Source organism: Staurois parvus, unplaced genomic scaffold, assembly GCF_062004578.1.
Source record: "Staurois parvus isolate SC_StPar_1 unplaced genomic scaffold, SC_StPar_1.0 ptg000774l, whole genome shotgun sequence".
NCBI lineage: Eukaryota > Metazoa > Chordata > Amphibia > Anura > Ranidae > Staurois > Staurois parvus.
Genome location: NW_028318570.1, coordinates 633,670 through 657,711, shown reverse-complemented (window position 1 = coordinate 657,711; position 24,042 = coordinate 633,670). Strand labels below are relative to the sequence as shown.

At 46.0% G+C, this 24,042-nt stretch overlaps 1 protein-coding gene across 4 annotated transcripts in view; it reads left to right on the top strand.

Annotated features, from left to right (window-relative positions):
* Nucleotides 1-24,042, top strand: part of CAPN9 (calpain 9) — an 834,396-nt gene that overhangs the window by 446,512 nt on the left and 363,842 nt on the right. For all 4 annotated transcript variants that reach the window (XM_089654542.1, XM_089654541.1, XM_089654540.1 and 1 more), the window contains exon 10: nucleotides 20,683-20,840. In XM_089654542.1, coding sequence (XP_089510668.1) covers nucleotides 20,683-20,840 — 158 coding nt within the window. The remainder of the gene's footprint in view (nucleotides 1-20,682; nucleotides 20,841-24,042) is intronic.

Below are 24,042 nucleotides of genomic sequence, written 5' to 3'. Positions count from 1 at the left end.
TGTCCCATCATTGGTATGAGTGGGAGGAATAGTGCCCCATCATTGGTATGAGTGGGAGGAATAGTGCCCCATCATTGGTATGAGTGGGAGGAATAGTGCCCCATCATTGGTGTCAGTGGGAGGAATAGTGCCCCATCATTGGTATGAGTGGGAGGAATAGTGCCCCATCATTGGTATCAGTGGGAGGAATAGTGCCCCATCATTGGCGTTAGTGGGAGGAATAGTGCCCCATCGTTGGTGTAAGTGGGGGGAGGAATAGTGCCCCATCGTTGGTGTCAGTGGGGGGAGGAATAGTGCCCCATCGTTGGTGTCAGTGGGGGGAGGAATAGTGCCCCATCGTTGGTGTCAGTGGGGGGAGGAATAGTGCCCCATCGTTGGTGTCAGTGGGGGGAGGAATAGTGCCCCATCGTTGGTGTCAGTGAGGGGAGGAATACTGTCTCATCGTTGGTGTCAGTGGGGGGAGGAATAGTGCCCCATCGTTGGTGTCAGTGAGGGGAGGAATAGTGCCCCATCGTTGGTGTCAGTGAGGGGAGGAATAGTGCCCCATCGTTGGTGTCAGTGGGGGGAGGAATAGTGCCCCATCGTTAGTGTCAGTGGGGGGAGGAATAGTGCCCCATCGTTGGTGTCAGTGGGGGGAGGAATAGTGCCCCATCGTTGGTGTCAGTGAGGGGAGGAATAGTGCCCCATCGTTGGTGTCAGTGGGGGGAGGAATAGTGCCCCATCATTGGTATTAGTGACACAAATGATGGGGCACTATCCCTTCCACTGACACCAATGATACTTACCTTGCTGACCCCTGCTCCAGCCTGGGCTCGCTCTCTCCCTCTCCCATCTACAGCCTGCATACCTGGCTGCAGCAGCAAAATTTGCACTTACCTGTCAGCTGTCTTCCTTCTCTGGCCTCTCTCTTCACTCGTTCCTGCAGCTCCCTCGATCTTCTTCGATCTCCGCGCGCTGCCGCTCGGCTCCTCCTCTCCAAGCTCCACCTTCTCGCCGGTGATTGGCCGCCTGTGTGCCTCTCCTGAGCTACAGTTCCGGTGGCCAATCAGCGGCGAGGAGGCGGTGACAGGGGGCAGCATATCATCCCGCCCACACATCGCCGGAGACAGCAGCGGTGTCTCGGTTCCTAAGACCATCGGAAATATGTGTTTTCCGATGGTCTTAGGCGACCCCTGGGAAATGGTCGTTCGACCCCCAAAGGGGTCGCGACCCCCAGGTTGAGAACCACTGATCTACAGTATATACATAAGGATTTATTTAGCCAAGTATTACCACTGCCAAACAACTCCAAAGGTAGTTTAGCGGCTTGGAGGTTGCATTAGTTACAAGGTTGCCAAATGTAGAGGTGGGGCCTTTGCAACAGAATTGGAATAACACCTAACTATGACATGTTCACATTCACATAGCATGACTTAAAAAAAAAAAAAGTAAAACGTTTTACTTATCTTGCTTTCTTAAAAATTTCTTCTTTATATTGTTAAGGAGAGGGCTGGGCACCATAATTAACCTTGTACGTAAAGTGCAGGCAAGTCCTCATTATCAGTTGTAAACTAGGTGTTCTCATTTTTGTCCTAACCAAGCCTTAAAGATATCAAGGTGGTGATACATGTCTTAGAGGCAAAGCTTGCACCAGACATCTATTTCAAACACCTCTGCCACATCTTGTTCCTATTTTTCCATACAGAACAATTTTGTGGACATCAAGGTATGTATATATCTTGGAATTTTGGCCTGTGTATTCAAAGTTCTTGCAGAGATATCCTACAGACGTAGAGGAAGGAATATCAGAGTCAGTTTTTAGAAAGGCTTTAAAATGTGCTATCTGGGAATGTCTATAGAATTGAATATGTGGCAATTAATATTTTTATTGCTCAAGTTGTTTTGAAAAAACACTCCAACCAATATACAGATCTGCTATGCACAGTAAAAATTTTGTTGGTCCACCAGGCAAAATCTTGTGGAGTGAAAACAGGTTTAAGCAACGATGGAGCCAAAGGACTGTGCAGAGATCTAAATTTGCAGTTTGCTGATAGTCTATCCCATATATTCAAAGAGAAAGATAGAGTGGGGCCTTAAAATTAGAGGCCTGGGGGGTGGGCTGTGAAGCACCTGCTACACACTCCCCTCACCAAAGAACCTTTGGTCCCCAAAGGAGGGATGGCATCTATTTGCATATAATGTCCATAACCTGGTACAAGTTCTCAAGTACATTGGGGGCAAAACAGGTTATTACTTATAAGAAAACAAGCAATTGGCATGTACAAATGAATCTGGCAAGGGAGCCTCCCACTATTTGTCAATAGAGGTGAAGTTGTGTTGCCTGCAAGCCACCGATATTGGGATGGCCCACCTAGATGTGCAAGAGGGTGAGTTGGAGTTGCCCTCCACTAAATCTGTAGTGGGAAAGGTAAGTGTGTCTTGAGTTCTGTGAGAGGTGAAGATGGCTTCCTCAGAGCTTTCCCCTAAAGTATCATTAGTCAATCTTTAGGGGGGGGGGGCAAATTGTTCTCTTTTCTCTCTGCTTTATGCGCTCAGATGTGTCTGGTACAACTGGCTTTTTCTGACTCTACAGAAGGTTGGAAAAGTTTATTTATCCTTTGCAGTCCGGGGGTTTGAAAGGCTTCTTCACTAGGCAGAGATTGACTTTGGGGTATGAATTCTGGAGCCTTAGGCCTGAGGGTCCCAGTATCTGTCTCCACATTAAGAGAAGGAATGGCAGTCTCTGATATTGTAGATGGCCATAGACAGTCCCTGTCCATTTCTTCTTCCTCACTGTCCTCTTCATCTGTGTTTGTCAGAGATAGACATCTGGTTATTGGATGTAATCTTTGAGAGGTAGATTAAGTAGGCTGTGGATCTGGATGTTCAGGCACACAAACTGCTTCTGATAGAGGCAGTAGGTGATTTTTTTGCCAGGGCTTTAGTGGGCCCATGCTTCCTTCTGGGTGAATCTGGTACACTGGTACCTGGCTGGGACTTCCAGCAATCAGACAATTTGTGTTTTTCAGGGAGTCAAACTTTCCTTTTGGATATCAGCCTGTAAGGCCATTTTCAGTGCTATTATAGGCATTTATGATAGCTGCAATTTGCTAGCTCCAATGTTGCTTCTTTTCAGACGTAGGAGTCACAAGCATATCTAGAAGGGTGCAATTAAATCATCCTTGCTGAGGATTCCCTTAAGGGTGGTAGATGGTTGTTCTTAATTTCTGAATGCCCAAAAGGTCTAAGAGTCTCTTAATAAGTCTACTCTCAAAGTCTCTTCCTTGGTCGGAGTGAATATGTTGAGGCAGGTCACAGTGAACAAAGGACCTCCCTACCAGAAATTTTGCCACTGTAGATGCTTGCTGGTCTTTGGTTGGGAATGCCTAAACATACAGGGTGAAGTTGTCAGTTACCACCAGGACATTTCCCCATCCACTCTAGTCAGGTTCCAGACACATAAAGCTAATGCACACCAATTCCATTGGTCCTTGACTTTGAAGATAGCCCATTGGGGCAGCTCTGTTGGGTAAAGTTTTCCTCTGTATGCACTGCAAGCAAGAGTGGCAGTATCCTTCAACTTCGACCCACATGCCAGGCTAAAAGAAGCGGTCTCTCACTAGTTTGGACAGTCTTTCAGGCCCTAAGTGACCATAACTATCATGTAAGGCAGTCAGCTCAGTTTTTCTATGCTTTCCCGGCAAGAATAACTGCAACTTATCTTTAGGACCATCTGAGGGGCCCCTTCAGTAGACCACCCCATTGTGTAGCTGCAACCGATCCCATTCTTTGTGTATCAGCTGTGCTTCCCTTGAAGAGTCTGTGAGCAGCAGATCTGGACATTGACCTTCCATGGCCTTCAATGTTTGTTTACAGAGGAGGTCCTGTATTTGGTTCTTTCTTAAGTCTTTGTTTGAAAGCTTAGATAGGCCTTCATCCTTGACTTGAGACATGTCACAGTAGTATTTAGGGACACCTGCCACTGAGACTCCGATAGCTTCGGCCCCTGTCACGCCTCTGAATTGATATTCTGCCCCTTGACATAGGGCATGTATCTTGAATCCACTGTTCAGAGGGTCTCCTTGACAGGACATCAGCATTCCTGTTCCCGACCCCTGGATGGTACTTTAAGCTGCAATGGAACCCTGATAGGGTGGCCAACCACCTGTGCCCGGTGGCATTCAGCTTGTCTGTGGTAAGAATATATGTGAGCGAGTTGTGTCAGTTTTGACTACGAAGTCTGCCCCATACAAGTAGCTAATCAGTTTCTCCACCACTGCCCACTTCAGAGCCAAGAAATCCAACTTATGGGTAATGTAGTTCTCCTCAGTAGGTGTTCTGTAACATAGGCAACAAGCCGCAGGTGTCTATTGTGCTCTTGATACAACACTCCGCCTAGCAAACTTCAACTGGCATTGACATGCAGTTCATATAGTTTGGTTGGGTCAGCATAGGCTAGAATGGGAACAGTTGTAAAGCTCCACTTCAGCTGACTGAAAGCTTGCTCACACTGGTCAGTCCACTGGTCTTGAATTGACTCCCGAAACTTCCTGGGACCTCTGGTCTGTTTGACTGGTTCTGGTGAAATCTGGATTGTCATCATCATCCTCATTCTTCAACAATGCATAAAGGGGCTGAGCTATTTTAGTGACTCCCTTGACGAATCTTCTGTAGTATGAGCAAAACCCTAGGAATGAATTAAGCTCAGTTATGTTGGTAGGTCTTGGCCAGGAGGTGACAGCTTCCAGCTTTTTGGGGTCAGTAGCTATTTCTTTCAGCGGAGACAACATGCCTGAGGTAATTAACTGAAGGCTGATAAAAATGACACTTTTCTAGAGACAATTTCAATTCCTCATCATGGAGTTTTTTAATGATTTGTTATCAGTTCAGTTATCTGTATTTGTTTATTTTTTTCTTTTTTGTTTCTACTATTGTGTAATTCCTGTTAGTCTAAATGGTTTAACTGACATGTGCATAAAAATGTATTACTGCTTTAGGTGCCTCTTGGTTAAGCCCTGATTAATATCAGTAAATATATCTATTCAATGGGTATAAAAATGATCTCTATTATTGTCAATGGCTTGAATCATCTGGCCAAACGTACAAACATGTGGAAACAGGCATTTAAAGATAAATGTAATATTCTCTGTGTTCAAGAGACTCATTTCGTAGATTTGGCCCCTTCACACAAAAAGTTTCCACATGTATATACTGCCAATGCCTCTGAAAAAAAAGGAGGAGTACTCACTGCTATTAGAGATACATTAAACTTTGTTCTTCATAAAGATATCTCAGACCCCAAAGGCCGGTATCTGATTCTTATATGTGCCATAGATAATACAGATTACACTATTGTAAATTCATATGCACCTAATATTCATCAAAAAAGATACTTTACCAAGCTCTTCAAACTAATCTCTAAAAATCTTTCTGGTTCCCTTATTCTATGCGGTGACTTCAACCTCATAGTTGACAGAAACCTAGACTCAACAAGATCTCAAAAAAAGACTAACCCAACCCTATACCCCTTTCTAATAAATTAAGATGTCTACGACTTTTGGAGGTGTCATCATGCAGGTGAAAGAGATTACACCTTTTTTTTGGTTAGACACCAATCTTATTTGAGAATTGACCTTATATTGGTACATAACTGACTACTGCAAAATGTTACCACATTACCTACAGGCAATATAACGTGGTCAGACCACACGCTGGTTTCATTTACTATTTCGGATAACCACTTATTGAAACCACACAACAATAACTATTGAAATCCCCAACAATAACTTGATACTTGAAATACATCTTGAGCAGTTCTTCCATATAAATTCACAATCTGTATCAAACTCTGGAACTCTTTGGTGCGCTCACAAAGCATATATACGTGGGATAATTTTACAAATGTGCACTAAAAAAAAAAAGCTTAATGACAGGATATTCGTAAACTAGAAACGCAAAATAAAGCTCAAGTCGATCACACCACCTTGAATATACTCTCCAGACTAAGGAACGAATTACCTCCTTACTAATGTACCAATTTGATAGAAGTATGCAAAGATGCACTCAACTACTACTCTAATAGAAACAAAGCAGGGAAATACCTAGCAAATAAAATGAAATCCCTGCATACTAGAACTAAAATACCGTATCTTATCAACCCAAAAGATAAAACTAAAGTCACTAATCCTCAAGAAATAGCAAATTAATTTGCTAGTTACTACAATTTGCTTTATACCCTAAATCAAGGCAAATCCATTCTCCAACCTTCTATAGAAAACATACAATCATTTTCATCACAAATTCGCTTACCCACTCTTTCAAAATCACAATTAAGTATCTTAAACTCCCCTATCACAATAAACGAAATAAACAGAATAGAAAAACTACCCAATGGCAAAAGTCCAGGACCAGATGGATTTTCCAGTGAATACTATAACATTTTCAAAAATACCCTGAGTCCTCATCTAAACCAACTATACACTGATGCATTTTCTTCCACCTCATGACCTTCCAAAATGCTACAAGCATTAATCGTAACAATCCCCAAATTAGGTAAAGATCCAGCCAACCCACAAAATTTCAGCCCTATTTCTTTACTAAATACTGATATTAAGATTTACGCTAAAATTATAGCGTGCAGACTGACCAATATACTCTCAGAATTGATCAAGCCTGATCAGTTAGGCTTTACTAAAGGTAGACAAACATCTGACGCAACCCGGACGGAGACTAATCAACATTACGCAGACTCACAAAAAATTCCCTCATTATTTGCTCTGGATGCCGAAAAGGCTTTTGATAGGATACACTGGACATACATGTTTGAAGTGCTGCATAAATTTGGATTTTCAGGAACAATTATTAATGCTATTTCAGCACTTTACTGAAATCCTTCCGCCCAAGTCTATGTATCTAACAAGCTATCCAAACCATTCTTAATTACGAATGGTACCACCCATTGTTGCCACTAATTTTTTACCTATCAATTGAACCTCTTGCTTAAACTATAAGAAACAATCCAGATATACATGGCTTCCACAAAATAACGCTCTTTGCGGATGACATAATTTTAATGCTAAGTAATCTCTCTACTTCTTTAGCAGCAATTCAACAAACTCTCATACAATTCAGTAATATTTCATATTATAAAGTAAATGCATCCAAATCTAATATCCTAAATCTGGGTGTAGATCACATTCTAAAAATGCACCTCCAAAACAAATTTCCCTACATCTGGGAAAATGAAGCCATCCCTTATCTTGGAATATTGTTGACAAACAAAACCTCTGGCCTAGGAACTCTCAATTATTCTAAATTAATTCCAAAAATTCAAACCCACCTTAATCAAATGGCTAAACATGAACTATCCTGGTCTTGCAGACTGGCCGCATTGTTCATATTGCCACATATTTTATATCTATTTAAATCAATTCCAATCCCAATTAAATCTTCATATCTAACAAAACTATCTATGCTTAAAAAATACATCTGGGGAAATATGAGCCCTAGATGCTCACATAATATATTAATCAAACACAAAAAAATAGGAGGAATGGGATTTGTTGACATTAGGGACTATCACAAAGCATCTGTGGCGGAACCGTTCCACCTGGGCTTCCTCGTGCGGAGCGATGCGTCTGAGCCAATGGTCCCCTTGTCCTGCAAGTCTTCCAGTGTTCTGCCAAGGCAGGTATTAGAGCTCAAAACTAATCCTTCCCCAAACCACGAGTCGGAACTTCGTGTAGGGTGAAAATGACTCAATCTTTATTAAACACAGCTCAGTATATACAGCTCCAACCCCACCCCCACCAGACAGCCTGTCATCGGGTTTTCCCCACCCACAACAAAACCCTACAACCAACAATACACTATGAACTCTATTAGAAGTGAAAGACTGCAAGGTCACATTTCCCTAAACAAACAGTGTAGAATGACTGTCTACATACCAGCTGCTAAATATATACAGCTTTACCAAGGGGAGAAAACTGAAACAGGGCAAAATGGTATCACAAAGGGACGGTTCGTCACAAGGCTCCCCCGTTGCGTAACACCCGCCAGACCCGGCGAGACCTTTAAACGGGTCCGCTTGGGGCTGGTCAGTTCAGAGGGTCACTTCTCCAACTCGGCTTGAAGGGACAACCCATCCACGTTGGCGTTTTGCTTCCCCGGTCAATACTGGATGGTAAAGTTATAGGGTTGGAGGGCCAAGCTCCACCGCAGCAGACGACCATTGTCCCCAGAGTCCCGGTTTAGCCATACCAGGGGGTTGTGATCGATGAGTATGGTAAAGGAGCGCCCGTACAGGTAGGGCTGCAATTTCTTGAGGGTCCATACTAAGATAAGACACTCTTTCTCCACGGCAGCGTAGGTCACCTCCCGGGGTAACAACTTTCTACTTAGGTAGGCCACTGGATGGTCGTTCCCGTCGTCCCCGATTTGGCTCAGAACAGCGCCCAATCCAAAGGTGGAGGCATCTGTGTGAACACAAAACCGTTTGGAAAGGTCAGGAGCAGCCAAAACGGGAGCATGGATCAGGTCATGTTTGAGCTTTTGAAAAGCCGTTTCACACTCTGGGGACCACACAACCTGTCGGGGCAGATTCTTCCGGGTCATATCCGTTAGGGGTTTAGCAATGACGCGGTAGTTGGGGATGCATTTACGGTAGTACCCCGCAGTGCCTAGGAAGGCAAGGACCTGGGTCTTGGTTCGGGGGGTGGGCCAATTTGCTACCGCTTCCACCTTTGCCGGTGCGGGTCGTTGCTTCCCACATCCTACCCAATGTCCTAGATATTGGACCTCGGACACCCCAACATGGCATTTGTCAGGTCGGATGGTCAGCCTTGCTTGCCCAATGCGATCAAGCACTTCCCGGAGGTGTCGGAGGTGATCCTCCCAACTATCACTGTAGATAGCTATATCATCTAGATAGGCACAGGGGAAGTCCTGCAGCCCATCCAGCAGCTTATCTACCATTCTCTGAAAGGTAGCCGGGGTGTTCGTCATCCCAAACGGCATGACCCTGGACTGGTACAAGCTGAAAGGGGTGATGAATGTCGACTTTGGTACCGTGTCCGCATCCAGCGGAATCTGCCAGTACCCCTTACAGAGATCGATAGTGGTAAGAAAATTACCTATGGCCATTCGGTCCAGCAGCTCGTCTATCCGGGGCATGGGGTATGCATCGGTCACGGTCTGGTCATTGAGCCTGTGGTAGTCCACACAGAACCGGGAGGTTCCGTCCTTCTTGGGTACCAGGACTACTGGGGAGGCCCAGGGACTGTCAGAGGGTTCTATCACACCTAAATCCAACATTTCCTTAATCTCTCTTCTCATCCCTTCTCTGATGGACTCAGGCACTCAGTAGGCTGCCTGCTTCAGGGGGGCCTGACCCTGCGTATCTACCTGGTGGGCAGTTGTGGTGGTGTAACCGGGCAGAGATGAGAACAGCCCTCGGCGCTCTTGGAGCAGTTGTCGGGCCTGTTCCTGGGCCTGGGGAGGCAGCCATGTGCTGATATCTACATCCGCTACACTCAGCTGGGACTGTCTGTCCCCCGGCAGCCCCGGCAGAAGAAGCGTTTCTGAGTCATTGGTAGCCGGAGCGCAAATAGCAGCTACACTCTCCTCCTGTCGTTTGATGAATGGTTTCAGCATATTCACATGGAAGGTTTGCCGGATCCTTCCATCGCGAGCTACAATGTATGTGGTATCACAGAGTTGCTCCACCACTTAGTACGCCCCTGCCAGGCAGCCTGTAATTTGTCATGCCTGACTGGTTTCAAGGCCAACACTTTCTGTCCTAAGTGAAACGTTCGGTCTCGGGCAGACCGGTCATACCACCGTTTCTGTCGGCTCTGGGCGGGCCTCAAGCTTGTCCCGTACTAGGGTCATCAACCATTGTAGCCTCTTCCTGAGCTCCAGCACATAGGCCACCACCGAGGTCCCCTCCTCGGCCACTGCTCCCTCCCAGTGTTCGCGTAGGAGATCCAGGGGTCCCCGAAACCCTCCGGCCGTACAGCAGCTCGAAGGGAGAGAACCCAGTGGACTCCTGCGGTACCTCTCGGTAGGCGAACAGGAGGTGGGGAAGATGCTGCTCCTAGTCCTTATGGGACATGGTGAACATTCGGAGGAGCTGTTTCAGTGTACCATTAAACTGTTCGCAGAGCCCATTGGTCTGGGGGTGGTAGGGAGAGCTGTACAGCGGTCTGATCCGACACAACTTCCAAAGTTGTTGGGTAAGCCTTGGTCGGTCAAGATCTCCCAAGGAAATCCTACCCGAGTAAAGATCTGCAGCAGGGCTTGAGCAACTGTTTCTGCCTGCACATCTCTCAGCGCTACGGCCTCCGGGTACCTCCTCAAAAAACTACACTCCCTCCGCCTCAGAGATTCTGCTCTCCTGGCTCTCATCCTACCTGTCACAACGCTCTTTCAGCGTTACCCATAATGCTATCACCTCCCTCTCACTCCCTCTCTGGACTCCAACCTATCCTTCCAGCCCCAAGTCCAATCTTTAACAAACTCGTGCAGACTCCACCTCCGCAACATCGCCAAAATCCGCACATTCCTAACCCCAGACATCACAAAACAGCTCATCCACTCCCTCATCATATCACGACTCGACTACTGCAACTCCCTCCTCACTGGCCTGCCTCGCCGCTGGCTATCCCCGCTTCAGTCGATCCTGAATACGGCTGCCAGACTCATTCACCTTTCCAACCGCTCCGTCTCTGCCACCCCCCTCTGCCAATCCCTCCACTGGCTTCCGATTGCGCAACGGATCAAATTCAAAATCCTAACGCTGACATACAAAGCTGTCCACCATACTGCCCCGAACTACATTACTGACCTAATATCCAAGTACCGCCCAGCACGCACACTCCGCTCCTCACAAGACCTCCTTCTCTCTAGTTCCCTGGTCTTCTCCTACCATGCCCGCCTCCAGGACTTCTCCAGGGTGTCACCCATCCTCTGGAACTCCCTGCCCCAACCCATCAGATTATCACCTACTCTCCTCTCCTTTAGGTGCACCCTGAAAACCCATCTCTTCAGGGAAGCCTACCCCACCCCCTGCTAACTTGCCGACCTCCTCCACTCTTCCTACCACTCCATCCCCCACAGCTATCTCCTCCTGTGCCACCATCCCCTCCCTCCTAGACTGTAAGCTCGAAAGAGCAGGGCCCTCAATCCCCTCATGTTTTGCATTGTATTGTTATTGTTCTGTCACATGTTCTGTCCCCCTTTGTAATGTACAGCGCTGAGCGAACTATTGGCGCTTTATAAATACTGTATAATAATAATATAATAATAATAATAGTTGACAATGGTCAAGATATACTTCTTGCCTGTGGGACTAGGCCGTTTCAGGGGTCCCACTAGGTCCACAGCGATACGACTGAAAGGTTCCCCGACTATGGGTAGGGGCCTCAGAGTGGCCCTGGGCCTGTCTCCCTGCTTCCCTACTTTATGGCAGACCTCACAAGACCGACAGTAGTCCCGAACGTCCCCCCGATACTCCTGGCCAGAAGAAACTCTGGGTTAAGCGATGCAGGGTCCTTCGCTTGCCCAAATGCCCAGCAAGGGGAATATCATGCGCAATCTGGAGGAGGTCACGCCGATATTTCCGCGGTACTACCATCTGCCGGTGAGGTATTTCGGCAGCGCCCACCCCTGCTACTTCGTGGACCCTGTATAACTTGCCCTGGTCCCACTCATACCTCACATCTCCCAGTCCCCCAGGATCACTTCCAGCCCTCTGTCTATAGGGGTCTAAGGTCCGGTCACTGGCTGTTTCTTTAGCAGAATCAGCAGGGGAATCCCAGGTCAGGGCGAGGACAAGCTCAGCAGGGGGTGGGTATTCGACTCTTACCAGAACCTCGGCAGGTGGAGCGGCAGCATGCTCTCTAGCTTGGTGGCGAGTGGTGACTGGATGAGCTTCAGCAGGGGTCTTGATGCCAAAAGTGGAGACCAGGACTCCCAGATCATTTCCAAGAAGAACCTCAGCTGGCAAGTTCTGCATTACTCCAATTTCAACGTCCCTGGCCCTGGCCCCCCAGTCCAGATGAACCCTTGTGGTAGGAATCCGGTAGACATGGCCTCCCGCTACCCGTATGGCCACAGACCGCCTGGTGTTGGCCCAGTCTTGTAGCAGTTGAGGTTGGACTAGGGTGAGTGTGGCCCAGTGTCCCGTAATCCTTGGGCCCGATGGCCGTTAACATGGACAACCTGTTGGTGATGTTGGCGATTGTCCGGGGTGGCAGGCTGGAGAGGGTTAGCCTCATGAAAGACCCCGGTGTCCTCATCCTCGGTGGTAAAATTCCTCCATGAAGAGGCGGTGTTACTGGGGTGGTCCTGTAGGGAGTAGGCAGAGGCTCGCCCATAGGGAGTGGTGGGTCGGTTGGAAGTGCCCCGAGGGGGTTGGCTGCTCTGGGGCCTTGGTGGATTCCAGGGGCAATGAATGCGGATGTGCCCTGCTTGGTTGCAGCCATAACAGCATGGGCCAGACTGCTTTGGGTCAGAAGGTGTGGGTGGTCTGAGGCATTATCAGGTGACCAGAGTGGGCACCACTGGTTGTGGACAAGGTGCAGGGGGAATGGCGGGCTCGGTTAGCCTCCTGTTGTCCAGGTACTCATTTGCCCAATGACTAGCGTCGGCTAAAGTTAGGGGGTGTCTGTCCCGGACCCAATGTCTAACATCCCCTGAAAGTCTATTGTAAAACTGCTCCAGTAACAGCAGTTGCAACAGTTCCTCTAGCTTGGTGATCTGACACCCTTGGACCCAGCTGCGGGCAGCGTGTTGTAACTGATGTCCCCATTCAGTGAAGGTGTCCTGGGGTTTCTTCTTGAGTGCCCATATACTCTGAAGGAGTATACCAGGGATCAACTACTAGAATGCATAAGGATCGCTCATTGCCTAGTAGATCAGGGCACAGAGTTCTCTGAGGTGCAACCATTGATTCAGGTTTGTGCAGAGTTGGGTTCATCTGGTACCCCCGAATGCAAGGATGAATTTTTGCCACCATTTAGTGCCGACCAGGTAGAGTCCCTGGTGTGGTTATTGGAGGATGATGTGGATTACTTTTTGGAGCGTTATTCTGCATGTTCACAACAGGTGCTAAGAGATTGTATAAACGCAGTGCCGTCTTTGACCAGAAAGGCTTTGTGTAAGCTGAGCTTTGTTCAACCCATACTGCAGACATGCTCAGACTTGTTGCACCCAGCCTCAGTCAGCTTGCAACATCATTCCTCTGCTCAAGGCACTCTTCCTGCATCCCCAACAGCACACCCAGTGCCCAGTATACTCTGCTAACTACCACATATCAGTCCCCTGCTCCCACTCGCTGCACTTATCCTATCTTTAACCCTGTAAAGAAGCCCTCTGTAGCAACTGCTCCCTCCTTTGTTCCATCCGTCAGCTCTTCTCTGCCTACAGCTGCTCTATCCACTTAAAAACCTGCGCTTACTTCCTGCGCTCCAGTAACTAAAACCATGCCCGATGACCCAGTGTACCCTACCCAGCTTGATGTGTCTACCCAGCCTGATGGTCCTATTATGCAGATGACTCGGTACCCGCTGTCGAGCCAGATGACCTGATGCCAGATGACCCGATGCCCGCTGTCAAGCCAGACGATCCAATGCCTGATGACCCGGTGCCCGCTGTCGAGCATGCTGACCCAGTGCCCGCGGTTCTGCTAGATGGCTCGGTGCCCGCTGTCGTGCCAGATGGCTCGGTGCCCGCTGTCTTGCCAGATGACTCGGTGCCTGCTGTCTTGCCAGATGACTTGGAGCCCACTGTCCTGCCAGTTGACTCGGTGCCCGCTGTCTTGCCGGATGATTCGGTGCCCGCTGTCGTGCCAGATGACTCGGTACCCGCTATCGCGCCAGATGACTCGGTGCCTGCTGTCGAGCTTGGTGACCTAGTGCCCGCGGTTCTGCCAGATGACTCGGTGCCCGCTGTCGTGCCAGATGACTCGGTGCCCGCTGTCATGCCAGATGATTCGGTGCCTGCTGCTCCGCCTGGTGACCCAGTGCCCGCGGTTCTGCCAGATGACACGGTGCCCGCTGCTCCGCCTGATGGCCCGGTGCCCGCTGCTACGCCTGATGGCCAGGTGCCCGCTGCTCCACCTGATAGCCTGTGCCAGCTGCCTTGCCTGCTACCTTGCCTTGCACACTTTTCCCTTCCACATAACTTTCTATTATGTGCTTTGATACAGCACTTTGGGAACATCCAACTTCTTTTGCAATTACCTTTTGGGGCTTTCCCTCCTTATGCAGGGTGTCAATGATGGTTTTCTGCACAACTGTCAGGTCAGCAGTCTTTCCCATGATTGTGATTCCTACTGAACCAGACTGAGAGACCATTTAAAGGCTCAGAAACCCTTTGCAGGTGTTATGGCTTAATTAGCTGATTAGAGTGGGACATTTTGAGCCTAGAATATTGCACCTTTTCACAATATTCTAATTTTCTGAGATTGTGGATTTGGGGTTTTCATGAGCTGTAAGCCATAATCATCAGAATTATGACAAATCACGGCTTGAACTATCTTGCTTTGCATGTAATGAGTCTATCTCATATATTAGTTTCACCTTTAAGTTGCATTACTGAAATAAATGAACTTTTGCACGATATTCTAATTTTTCGAGTTTCACCTGTAGTAGGATTGTTAGGAATTAGTCAATATTTCCTTTTTTCTCTTTGTCAAACATTACCGCAGCACCTATACTGTGATATTGTGTAGTTTTTCACTGTCCTATTTTTGTTTTTGTTTTTTTTTATTGTTGTAACTATATTTGTAAAACCAAATAAAAATTTATGGGAAAAAATAAAGCCTACAGGCAGTATTAGGGCTATAGGATAGCAGGTTAGGCAGTTCCTACAGGCTCATTCTATGACAGCAATAGCAAGCAATGAGTGTAAGGCCCTCTCACCAGACCCAGTGACACAGCAGTGATTTGGTTTGGTTGGACGGTCACTCACTCTGGGTTGCCCTGGGAAACTCTGGTCCTTAGAGTAGCAAGTCCCTACCCCGGCAGTGGCTCATTCATTCTCTGGTGGTGCTGGGCAGAGTGGTTCTTTCCCTCTCTGGCATCCCACAGCACAGTCTTCTCTGTACTCTGTCCCCTGTAGTCTTGGCAGCATAGTTCCTCTCCCATCTATCCCGTGCTACTCCACCCAGAGCTTTCTTCCCTGAGCTCATTGGGTTCTCCTCCTTGAGCAGGGCATCCAGGAGGCTGTAGTTTTCTCCCAATAACATCAAATGGGGCAGTTTGTGTCTAGGACTGCATGTCCCATCTGCAGTCTGGTTCCTATGCAACCTGCATGAGTGATTTCAAACAGGCTGATGCAATCTTTGCGACTCTGGTAGTTCCACCACTGGTGTCAGTAGTTTTTTTATATTGTTATTTTATTTTTTACCATTACATTTTTTTTACAATATTATTTTTTATTTTTTTTTAGGAGCCCCATTGGGGCTTTGGTGAGATATCAGGGGTCTAAACAAACCTTTGATGTTTCACCTTTGAGAAAAAGAAGGACATTGAGGACACATCCTTCAATTTCCATCTCTGTAGCCTCAGCTGTTTACTATGCTTCAGTTATGAATGGACAGAGTAAGTGATCATTATTGATCACTGACTCTTTCCATTCAGACAAGGAAGGGGCCAGTAAATTACATATTTACTATCCCCTTACCCCATTCTTCATCCTGACACATCCCCTGCAACAGCTGGTTGGAAAAAGTTTGGGGGGACCCAGCAGAGCTGCGGGAAACAAGGGAGGGGCCGGGAGACAGCATGGGGGGGCAACAGAGAGCACAGGGGGCTGGGAGAGATCACAGTGGCCCAGGGACAGCAGAAAGAAACTGGATAGGAGGGGTGGTGGGTGCGGCATATAGAGGAACCAACCCCCTCCATATTCCTCCAGCAACCGTTGAATGCCTGCAGGAGGGAGAGGAGGCGAAGCGGGCATTCAGCAGGTGAAGGAGGAAAATGGAGGGAAGTGGTTCCTTTATATGCCTCCCCCACTGCCCCTCCTATCCAGGTGTACAGGGAATCCACACAGGCCCCTGGAGCATAGGACAGGGTCACAATTGTGACCCCTGTAGTTATGCTCCTGATAATAGGGCCAATTTTAGATGGGAGCCAATTCAATTATGAGCATTTCTTTGGAGTGTGGGAGGAAATCATATTACCTGGAGGAAAACAACTCAATCACAGGGAGAACATAGAAAGTCCATCCAAGTAGTATTGAATCGAAATGGATCTTCTGGTGTCCAGATGCAAAACAAACTGAAGTTTTCTGCCATGTCCTGGGACCCTTAAGCCTTTGCAGTTATGCTGTGAGATTAGTTTTCTCTAACCTTTCCTCCTCTCCAGATCCTCCCTTGTCTGGATTGCATGATCAACATATAGTTAATTCTTGTATTTCTCATCACAATAAAGTAGTCCATAAGCACATGGAACTCAGTCATATTTGGGCTGCCTGCAGACTTCCCATGTGTCCTTCCAAATTGTCCAGACCTTCCGTTCCAAGGGCTGGTACACCATCTTGCTTATTTGTTGCTGGCTTTGATGGCATGGCTATCAAGGCCCTGTTCAACAGGAATAAGGGCTTGTCAGACTCGGTTATTCCTACCCTCTTGAAGACTAGGGAGTCAGGCTCCTGGAAAGTCTACCACTGCATGTGGAAATCCAATTTTGCTTGGTGGCCTTGCTATCAACTCTATACAGAGAACCTCCAAGTTGAGACCTAGAGTCTCTTCACTCTCTAAGGTGGTCACTTCCTTCCTCCTTAACCAGGACAATTTCTTTCCTTCCCTATGTCATATTCCAAAACATCCCAAGGAAATTTCTCTCCACTGTCTTGACATGGTATGTGCTGTTTGAGAAAATGTCTTGGCCTCTGCCTTTTTTAGGCAATTGGATTTAAGCTCCCTGTTTCTTCATCACCATTAATAGTTGTTTTGGAGAAATTATCATCTGATGTCTGAAGGATAGGGTTCCTCTGTCCCACTAAGGTACACTCTACGAGATCTATTAGTACTTCATGAGCTTTTCAGCATCAGACATTGTTTCTCAGATCTGCAAGGCTGTCACCTTTCCATGCGTTATTCTCCATATATCCACTAGTTGGCCCTCATGTATCTCCTTTTTTAAGGTCCTCATAGACCTACCTACCTCTCGTTGCACACGAGAAGTTGTATCCATCTGTGGATCTAAGCATAGATTCAAATCTCCCGCCACTATCAGTCTTCCCTTTTTAAAATCCATCAATTTTCTTAATATCCCTTTCAGGTATACTTCTGGTCTCTTATTTGGGCAGTATATATTCGCTATTGTACACTCTATTTCCTGCAATCTACCTTTCAAAAACAAAAATCTCCCCTCTGGATCCGTCTGTCTCTCCTCTACCTCCCACCTTACATTTTTAGCAAACCCAATTGCCACCCCCTTAGCTCTCTTAATTGGGGAGTCTGCATAGAACCATGTTGGATAATTTTTGGTGATTAATTTAATATTTGACTTAATCTCAAAATGTGTCTCCTGTAAAAAAACTACCGAAGCTTCTCTATATTGCAACTCCTTAAATAGCTTAAATCTCTTCCCAAGACTATTCAACCCCTTTACATTATATGTTATAAACTTTATATCTTCCATATTTCTTGTATACATCTCCTCCCTATGCAGAGTATTTTTAAAAACTTCCCCCTATACCATCCTTATCCCCATCCCTCACCATACCCCTCCCCCTTCCCCTCCCCCCTCCCTGACATCCTCCCCCTCCCAGGCCTCCTTTGCCTTTGGATCATGTTCCACCTTTGATCCCTCTATAGGGGTTTGACTCCGCCTATGACCGCTCACCTTCCCCCCCTCCTCCCCAGTGTCCCCTTATCTATTGTCTCTCTATTTACTCTTTTAACCAACTGCCATTTTCCTAATCTACCAGTGTCCATCTCTCCCTCTTCCACTTCCCAACCCGGTATCACTTGTCTCTGCAGTCCAAGTTTATCACAAAAATCTTCCATATCTTCCGGGAATTTTAAGATGTAATTCCATCCCTCCACCCGATTAAACTTGTATCACTGCCCCATCTGTATTTCACACTATGTTTTTTCATCACTTCTAATAGGGGTTTCAGTGATCTCTTCCTTCTTAGAGTCTCTGATGTTAAGTCTGCAAAAATTTGAATATTTTTCTCTCCATATGTAATATTTGTTTTCCCTTTAATCTTTTTCCATATCTCTTCTCTATCTCCATAGTTATGGACTTTAACAATTATATCTCTTGGTTTTTCTATCTCTTTTTCTTGTTGATACTTCCCAATCCTGTATACTCCGTCCAGTTTAAACATCTCCTCATCCGCTTTATCCATTATGGAGTTCAAAATTTTGCCAATTAGCTCTTTTAAGTCTTTTAAATCTTCCCCCTGTAACAGTTACGGAACTCCTCTTACTCTGAGATTATTTCTCCTTTCTCTATTTTCTTGTTCTTCCATCATATAAAGCAATCTCCTTTGTTCTTTTCTATCTTCTAGTATCCATTTTTCTAATTTTGGGATGGTTTGGGTATAAATTTGCACTTTTTCCTCCATTTCCTCCACCCTAGTTAACAATTGTCCCATTTCTTCCCGAATCATCCCCATTTCATGCTTCATTGATTTTTCCAAGCCTTTAAACATCTCCGCCATTTCTTTTTTATTAGGTATTTGCATATCTCTTTCACGATCTCTCAGGTCAGTGCCTTCCATTAATTGTTGACTATTATATACCGGGCCCAGGGAAAGTCTCAGGCTATTATCCAGACTTATTTCCAATTCACTTTTTTCATTTATTCCCTGAGATCTTTCTGGGGTAACATTTCCCTGTGACACAAGCTTCTTAATCGTACCAGTTTGGGAGTTCTTAGGCCCACTCCCTTTGGTGTTTTTACCTTTCATTTTGTTTTTAAAGCTTTTACTCTTATTTCCTGGACACCTACTCCTCCCAATCTTCAGACACGCCTTAGGAATCCCCTATTTCTTTTATTTTCCGGTTGTATAATTAATGCAATGTCTTACTACAGGCATCTGAAAGTCTAATACGAGGAAGCAATGTATATAAGGCTCCAATGTACAGATCCAATATATAAAGAGTGTAGAAGCAGAACTACAGGGAAACCCATGGTCATCACTCACCCTTCACGTTGGAATATCGCTCCAGAAGCAGTCCTCTTTTGTCATTATAAGTTCTTAAGGGGATTCCTGTGGGTCTAATATAGCTCAAGTCACTTATCTTTCCCATCAGATATCTCCTTATTTTGGAGGTGGTATGCTGGTAGATGTTAGGTTAAAGATTGGGAAAGATATAGAAGTTAGAGGGTTAACCTTATTGTAGCAGTGGTGTAAGGCTGTAGGGATGGTATGGCTGGTATGGATGGTATGCTGCAGGGATGGTATAGCGGTATGGAGATTTAGAGGGCTCAGGAAGATAGGGTGGAGATGGTGTGATGTGGAGGGAGTATGCTGGTTTACCTCCTCCACTTCTCCTACTTGGTTACACACCAGGCAAGCTCTCCCACACCCGGATCTCCCAGGACTCCTCCGCGGCTGCCCACGTGTCGGCGCCGCTCCACTGCCTTGTCCGTCCCACCAGCGTCTCCCTGGCAACCCCACTCCTCCTCCGAAGCCGGCCTTCTCCTGGCTTCAGGCAATCTGACCGACAGCCCGACCGTCTCCCCGGCAACTCCACTCCTCCTCCGAAGCCGCCGCAGGAAGTCAGAGGAAAACCCCGAGGCGTTCCTCTCCCGGCTCTCTCCCAGCTCTCTCCCGGGTCCAGGTCGCCGACCGTCTCCGGGACACCGCGAACCCTCTCCAGCCGGGTGAGTCACCGCTCACCCTCGGTGCAGCTGGTCTCTCTATCGGGGACTCATGGGGAGGATAAACGAGGGGAGGCTAACGGAGAGTGCTTACTGCACACTCTCCCGTGCCATCATAGTCAGGCTCCACCCTCCGACTCCTCCCTGCAAGGCTGTCACCTGATCTTCTGTTCATATGTTTGTTATGTTCTGCCATGTAGATGTACAGGCCTCTTCTGATGTAGGCATACAATGCTACAGGCTGCTCTCTGAGTTCCATTGAGCTCTTTTTAACCTATTGTTCTGTGGGCCAGTTGGTGGTTGTTGCTATATTCCCATCCCCCCCTCAGCTAGACAGATTTTGGAAGTTCCATAGTAAAGGCTAAAGATCCTGTGTCCTGTACTGTATGACTGAGAAAATAGGATTTTTGACTTACCAATAGAATCCTGGAGTACAGTATGGAACACAGGTTCCTCCACTCTGTTCTTACAGACTCCGTATTGCTTGCTATTTTATGCTGCGAGTAGAAGGGGTAATATAGATGTCCCAGCAACTTTTTTTTTTTAGGCCAGAGTCCAATCACCTGAAGGTAGCTGCATATAACCCATGGTAACATCTAAAGATCCTGTGTCCTGTATTGTACTCCAAGAAAGGCATTTTACTTTTAAGTCAAAAATCCTATTTTTAGTTGGTCATTTGTAGTGAAATGTGGGTGTTTCATATCATTATTTTTTCTGTTTCATAAAAAAAAATCTAACAGCTTTCCTTACATCTATTAAGATATTTTTTTACATTATATTTTTTTCTATTCTGTTTATTGTACAGTAGGTCTCCTTTTTAATAGTTGATACTTATATAGTATGTTGATTCTCTTTTAAGAAACCTTTTGGACAAACCCCCAGATTAAGCTGAGCCTCAAGGAGAAGGATGATGACCACAATGAGTGTACTTTTATTGCAGCTTTAATGCAAAAGAACAGGCGAAAGTTAAAAAAAGCGGGAGCCGAACTATTAACTATTGGATACGCAATTTATCAGGTTGGTTTTCTGTACACTTTAGTATTTTGTGCATTGAAATTTTTTCTTTCGTTGTACACACATAGGGAAGAACAGCATTCAGAACCAGTTAGTTTTATTGGAATGCATTTATGGAAATATGTATGAAAAATTATTCAGAATCTGCTGGACAAATCTGAATATACAAAATGTAGAAATTTCCTGTGTGACCTTTTTATAGACAAGTTCAAGTAAGTAACAAGGCGGGGAGTAGAGAAGATTGCTGGGGGGGGGGGAGGTATTATTCATTAACCACCTGCTGCCAGGCCATTTTTTTAAATTTTCACACACATGATAAAATGCACATTTATTACATGAACACACTTCAAACTCCCCAAACAATACAACGTATATTTTCTGAAAGCAGAGAAACTGTACAATAAATTGATGGTAGTTGCAATTTTCTATGTCACACAATAATTGTGCAACTGTTTATCAAAACTATATTTTCAGTAAAAAAGTAGACTCATCTGGGAGTGGCTGTGGATCCGGAGGACTGGAATAGGGCTTGGTCATTCATAGCTAAATGCTCATTTAATACGACCACACTGGAGGCAGCGTATAAGGTATTGTTTCGGTGGTATTGGGTTCCGGCTCGGTTGGCCCAGGCTAACCCTGCCTGTAGTGATCAATGTTTTCGGGGTTGTGGCCATCGTGGAGATGTCTTGCACATCTGGTGGTCATGCCCAAGACTGTTTAGTTTTTGGTCTCGTGTGTTTGGCCTCCATTTCACCTTGTTCCATCTCTCCATATGCCAGGATGCCCGGTATGTCTTGCTTCATTGCCCCATACCGGGCCTCTTGGCTCACCAGCAGAAGTTGGCTTCTTATTTGTTTTTATCGGCCACTAGAACAATTGCCCAGGTCTGGAAGAGTCCGTTTGTCCCTCTTCAGGGGGTGCGGGATCGTATGACTACTATGATGCTCAACGAGCAGATGTCGAGTATCCGCAATGACTCCCACCATAAATTTTTGAAAATATGGGAGCCGTGGTTGCAATATGCCTTTCCCACACTCCCCCCGGCTAGCCTGGGGATGTAATGGCGTTTGATACTGGCGCTCTTGGACCCCTGCTTTTTGCCCCCCCCCTTTTTTTTTTCCCCTTTCTCTCTCTCTCTGTTTTTGGTGTTACTGGACAGCTGCCTTTAGTTGTTAGAGTCAGTTGCATTAATGTTTTGTACCTTATGTGCCATTGATAGCCCCTGCGTGGGCGTACCTTTTGCCCTGTTGGCGTTAGAGCACTGTTTTCCTTTTATTTTGCTTTTTTTTTCTGTGCAATTGATAGCCCCTGTGTGGGCGAGTTTTATTGCCTCTGTTTTATAATGTTTAAAAATTAATAAAAAACATTGGAATATAAAAGTAGACTCACAGTAGTGTATCTGAACACAATAAAATCTCCACTGTTTTGTAAATTATAAAATAATAGATTGGTAAAACGTAACTAAATGAGCGCTAGGTAAAATGACGAGCAGCTAGCATGAAGGTAACACCTCAAAATCCTTTTCATAAACCAGTAAATATATATATATATATATATATATATGCAGCGCTGTATATGATAAAAATATGTCGATCTAATAAATTGTATGTATGGTATGGTTATCATAAACATGCTCTGTGGAGCGCTAAAAGCAATAATGCGAATAACGTCTTGGTTTTGACGCTTAAAGTGCACAAGTGACATAAAGATAATATCAAGATTCCAAGTTCAATAAAATATCGTCAGGTGAATTCTGTGATTCCAGTGGCTGTAAATGAATGTATATTGCACTAACCAGAAAGCACAATATAATGCACGTTTGAGTAAATCAGACCACTCCTGGTTATCTGGATCTGGAAAGGTAACTCAGGGGATCATCTGGCAAACCTCAGCAAGACAGGTAATACACAGCGTCACTCTCCAGGCTCCAGGATTGAACATCCATCCAGCAGGGGGAACCACTCATGAGGGTAAGTCAGAGGTAACAGGAATCCACCTTGGGGGGGGGGGGGGCTGGTGATCTGTATCTACACCGCAGCAGTGTGTGCCCTTCGGGCTCTAGACGTGGTATTTATTTATATCAGGCCGGTCCCTTTCACTTTCTGTAGGACACCGATGTATTCAGCACCCCGTAAGACCACAGGTCAAAGGTTGTTATCATTTATTTTCAAAATTTAAAGTGTACGTCTGCACTCCCGCAGATGGCGGCCACTCCTAAAGTTCAAGCCTAGCGAACGGCTCAAGGATGGATGTACGGCTATGAAAGGTGCATACCTGGACCTTTCACAGCCGTACATCCATCCTTGAGCCGTCATACGGAACTATGGGGCCAATAGGAAACGCCATCGATTTGTCCCAACCAACCTGAAGACCCGAAGCCTCTCCAAATTCCTCCACCACACACATCAGACTAGAGAATGATTCAGAAGAGCCATCCAAATATACCAGGGCATCATCAGCATATAATGAAATTATCCCCTCTAGGAAACCAACATGAATGCCCTTGATCGCCACCACCTGACGAACAGCCAAGCCAAGGGCTCACTGGCCAGAGCAAACAGGAGGGGCGAGAGGGGCCACCCCTGTCTTGTGCCCCTACGCAAGGGGAAGGCCGAAGACACATCCCTGTTAGTACGGACCCGAGCCCTGGGATTGGCATACAGCAGTTGAGCCCAGCGTAAAAATTTGAAACCGAACCCCATCTGGGAAATGGTTTCCCATAAAAAAGGCCAATGAACTGTGTCAAAGGCCTTTTGCACATCCATGGATAACACTAACCAACTCCTCCCCTCAACAGCAGCTCTATGTATATGTAAATATAGACGTCGTATATTATCAAAAGTGCTCTTTCCAGGCATGAATCCAGACTGATCCGGGTGCACTAACATCAAGATCACTCTCTGCAAATGGGTGACAAGAAGTTTAGGCAAAATTTTAACATCACTATTAAGCAATGAAATTGGACGATACAACCCACATTGTAACAAGTCCTTATCAGGCTTGGGTATTAACACTATTATTTATTTCTTTATTTATTTCAGGTACTTATATAGCGCTGTCAATTTACGCAGGGCTTTACATATATATATATATATATATATATATATATTATACATTCACATCAGTCCCTAATCCTCAAGGGGTGTACAATCTAAGGTCTCTAACTTACATTCATACATACACATACTAGGGCCAATTTAGACAG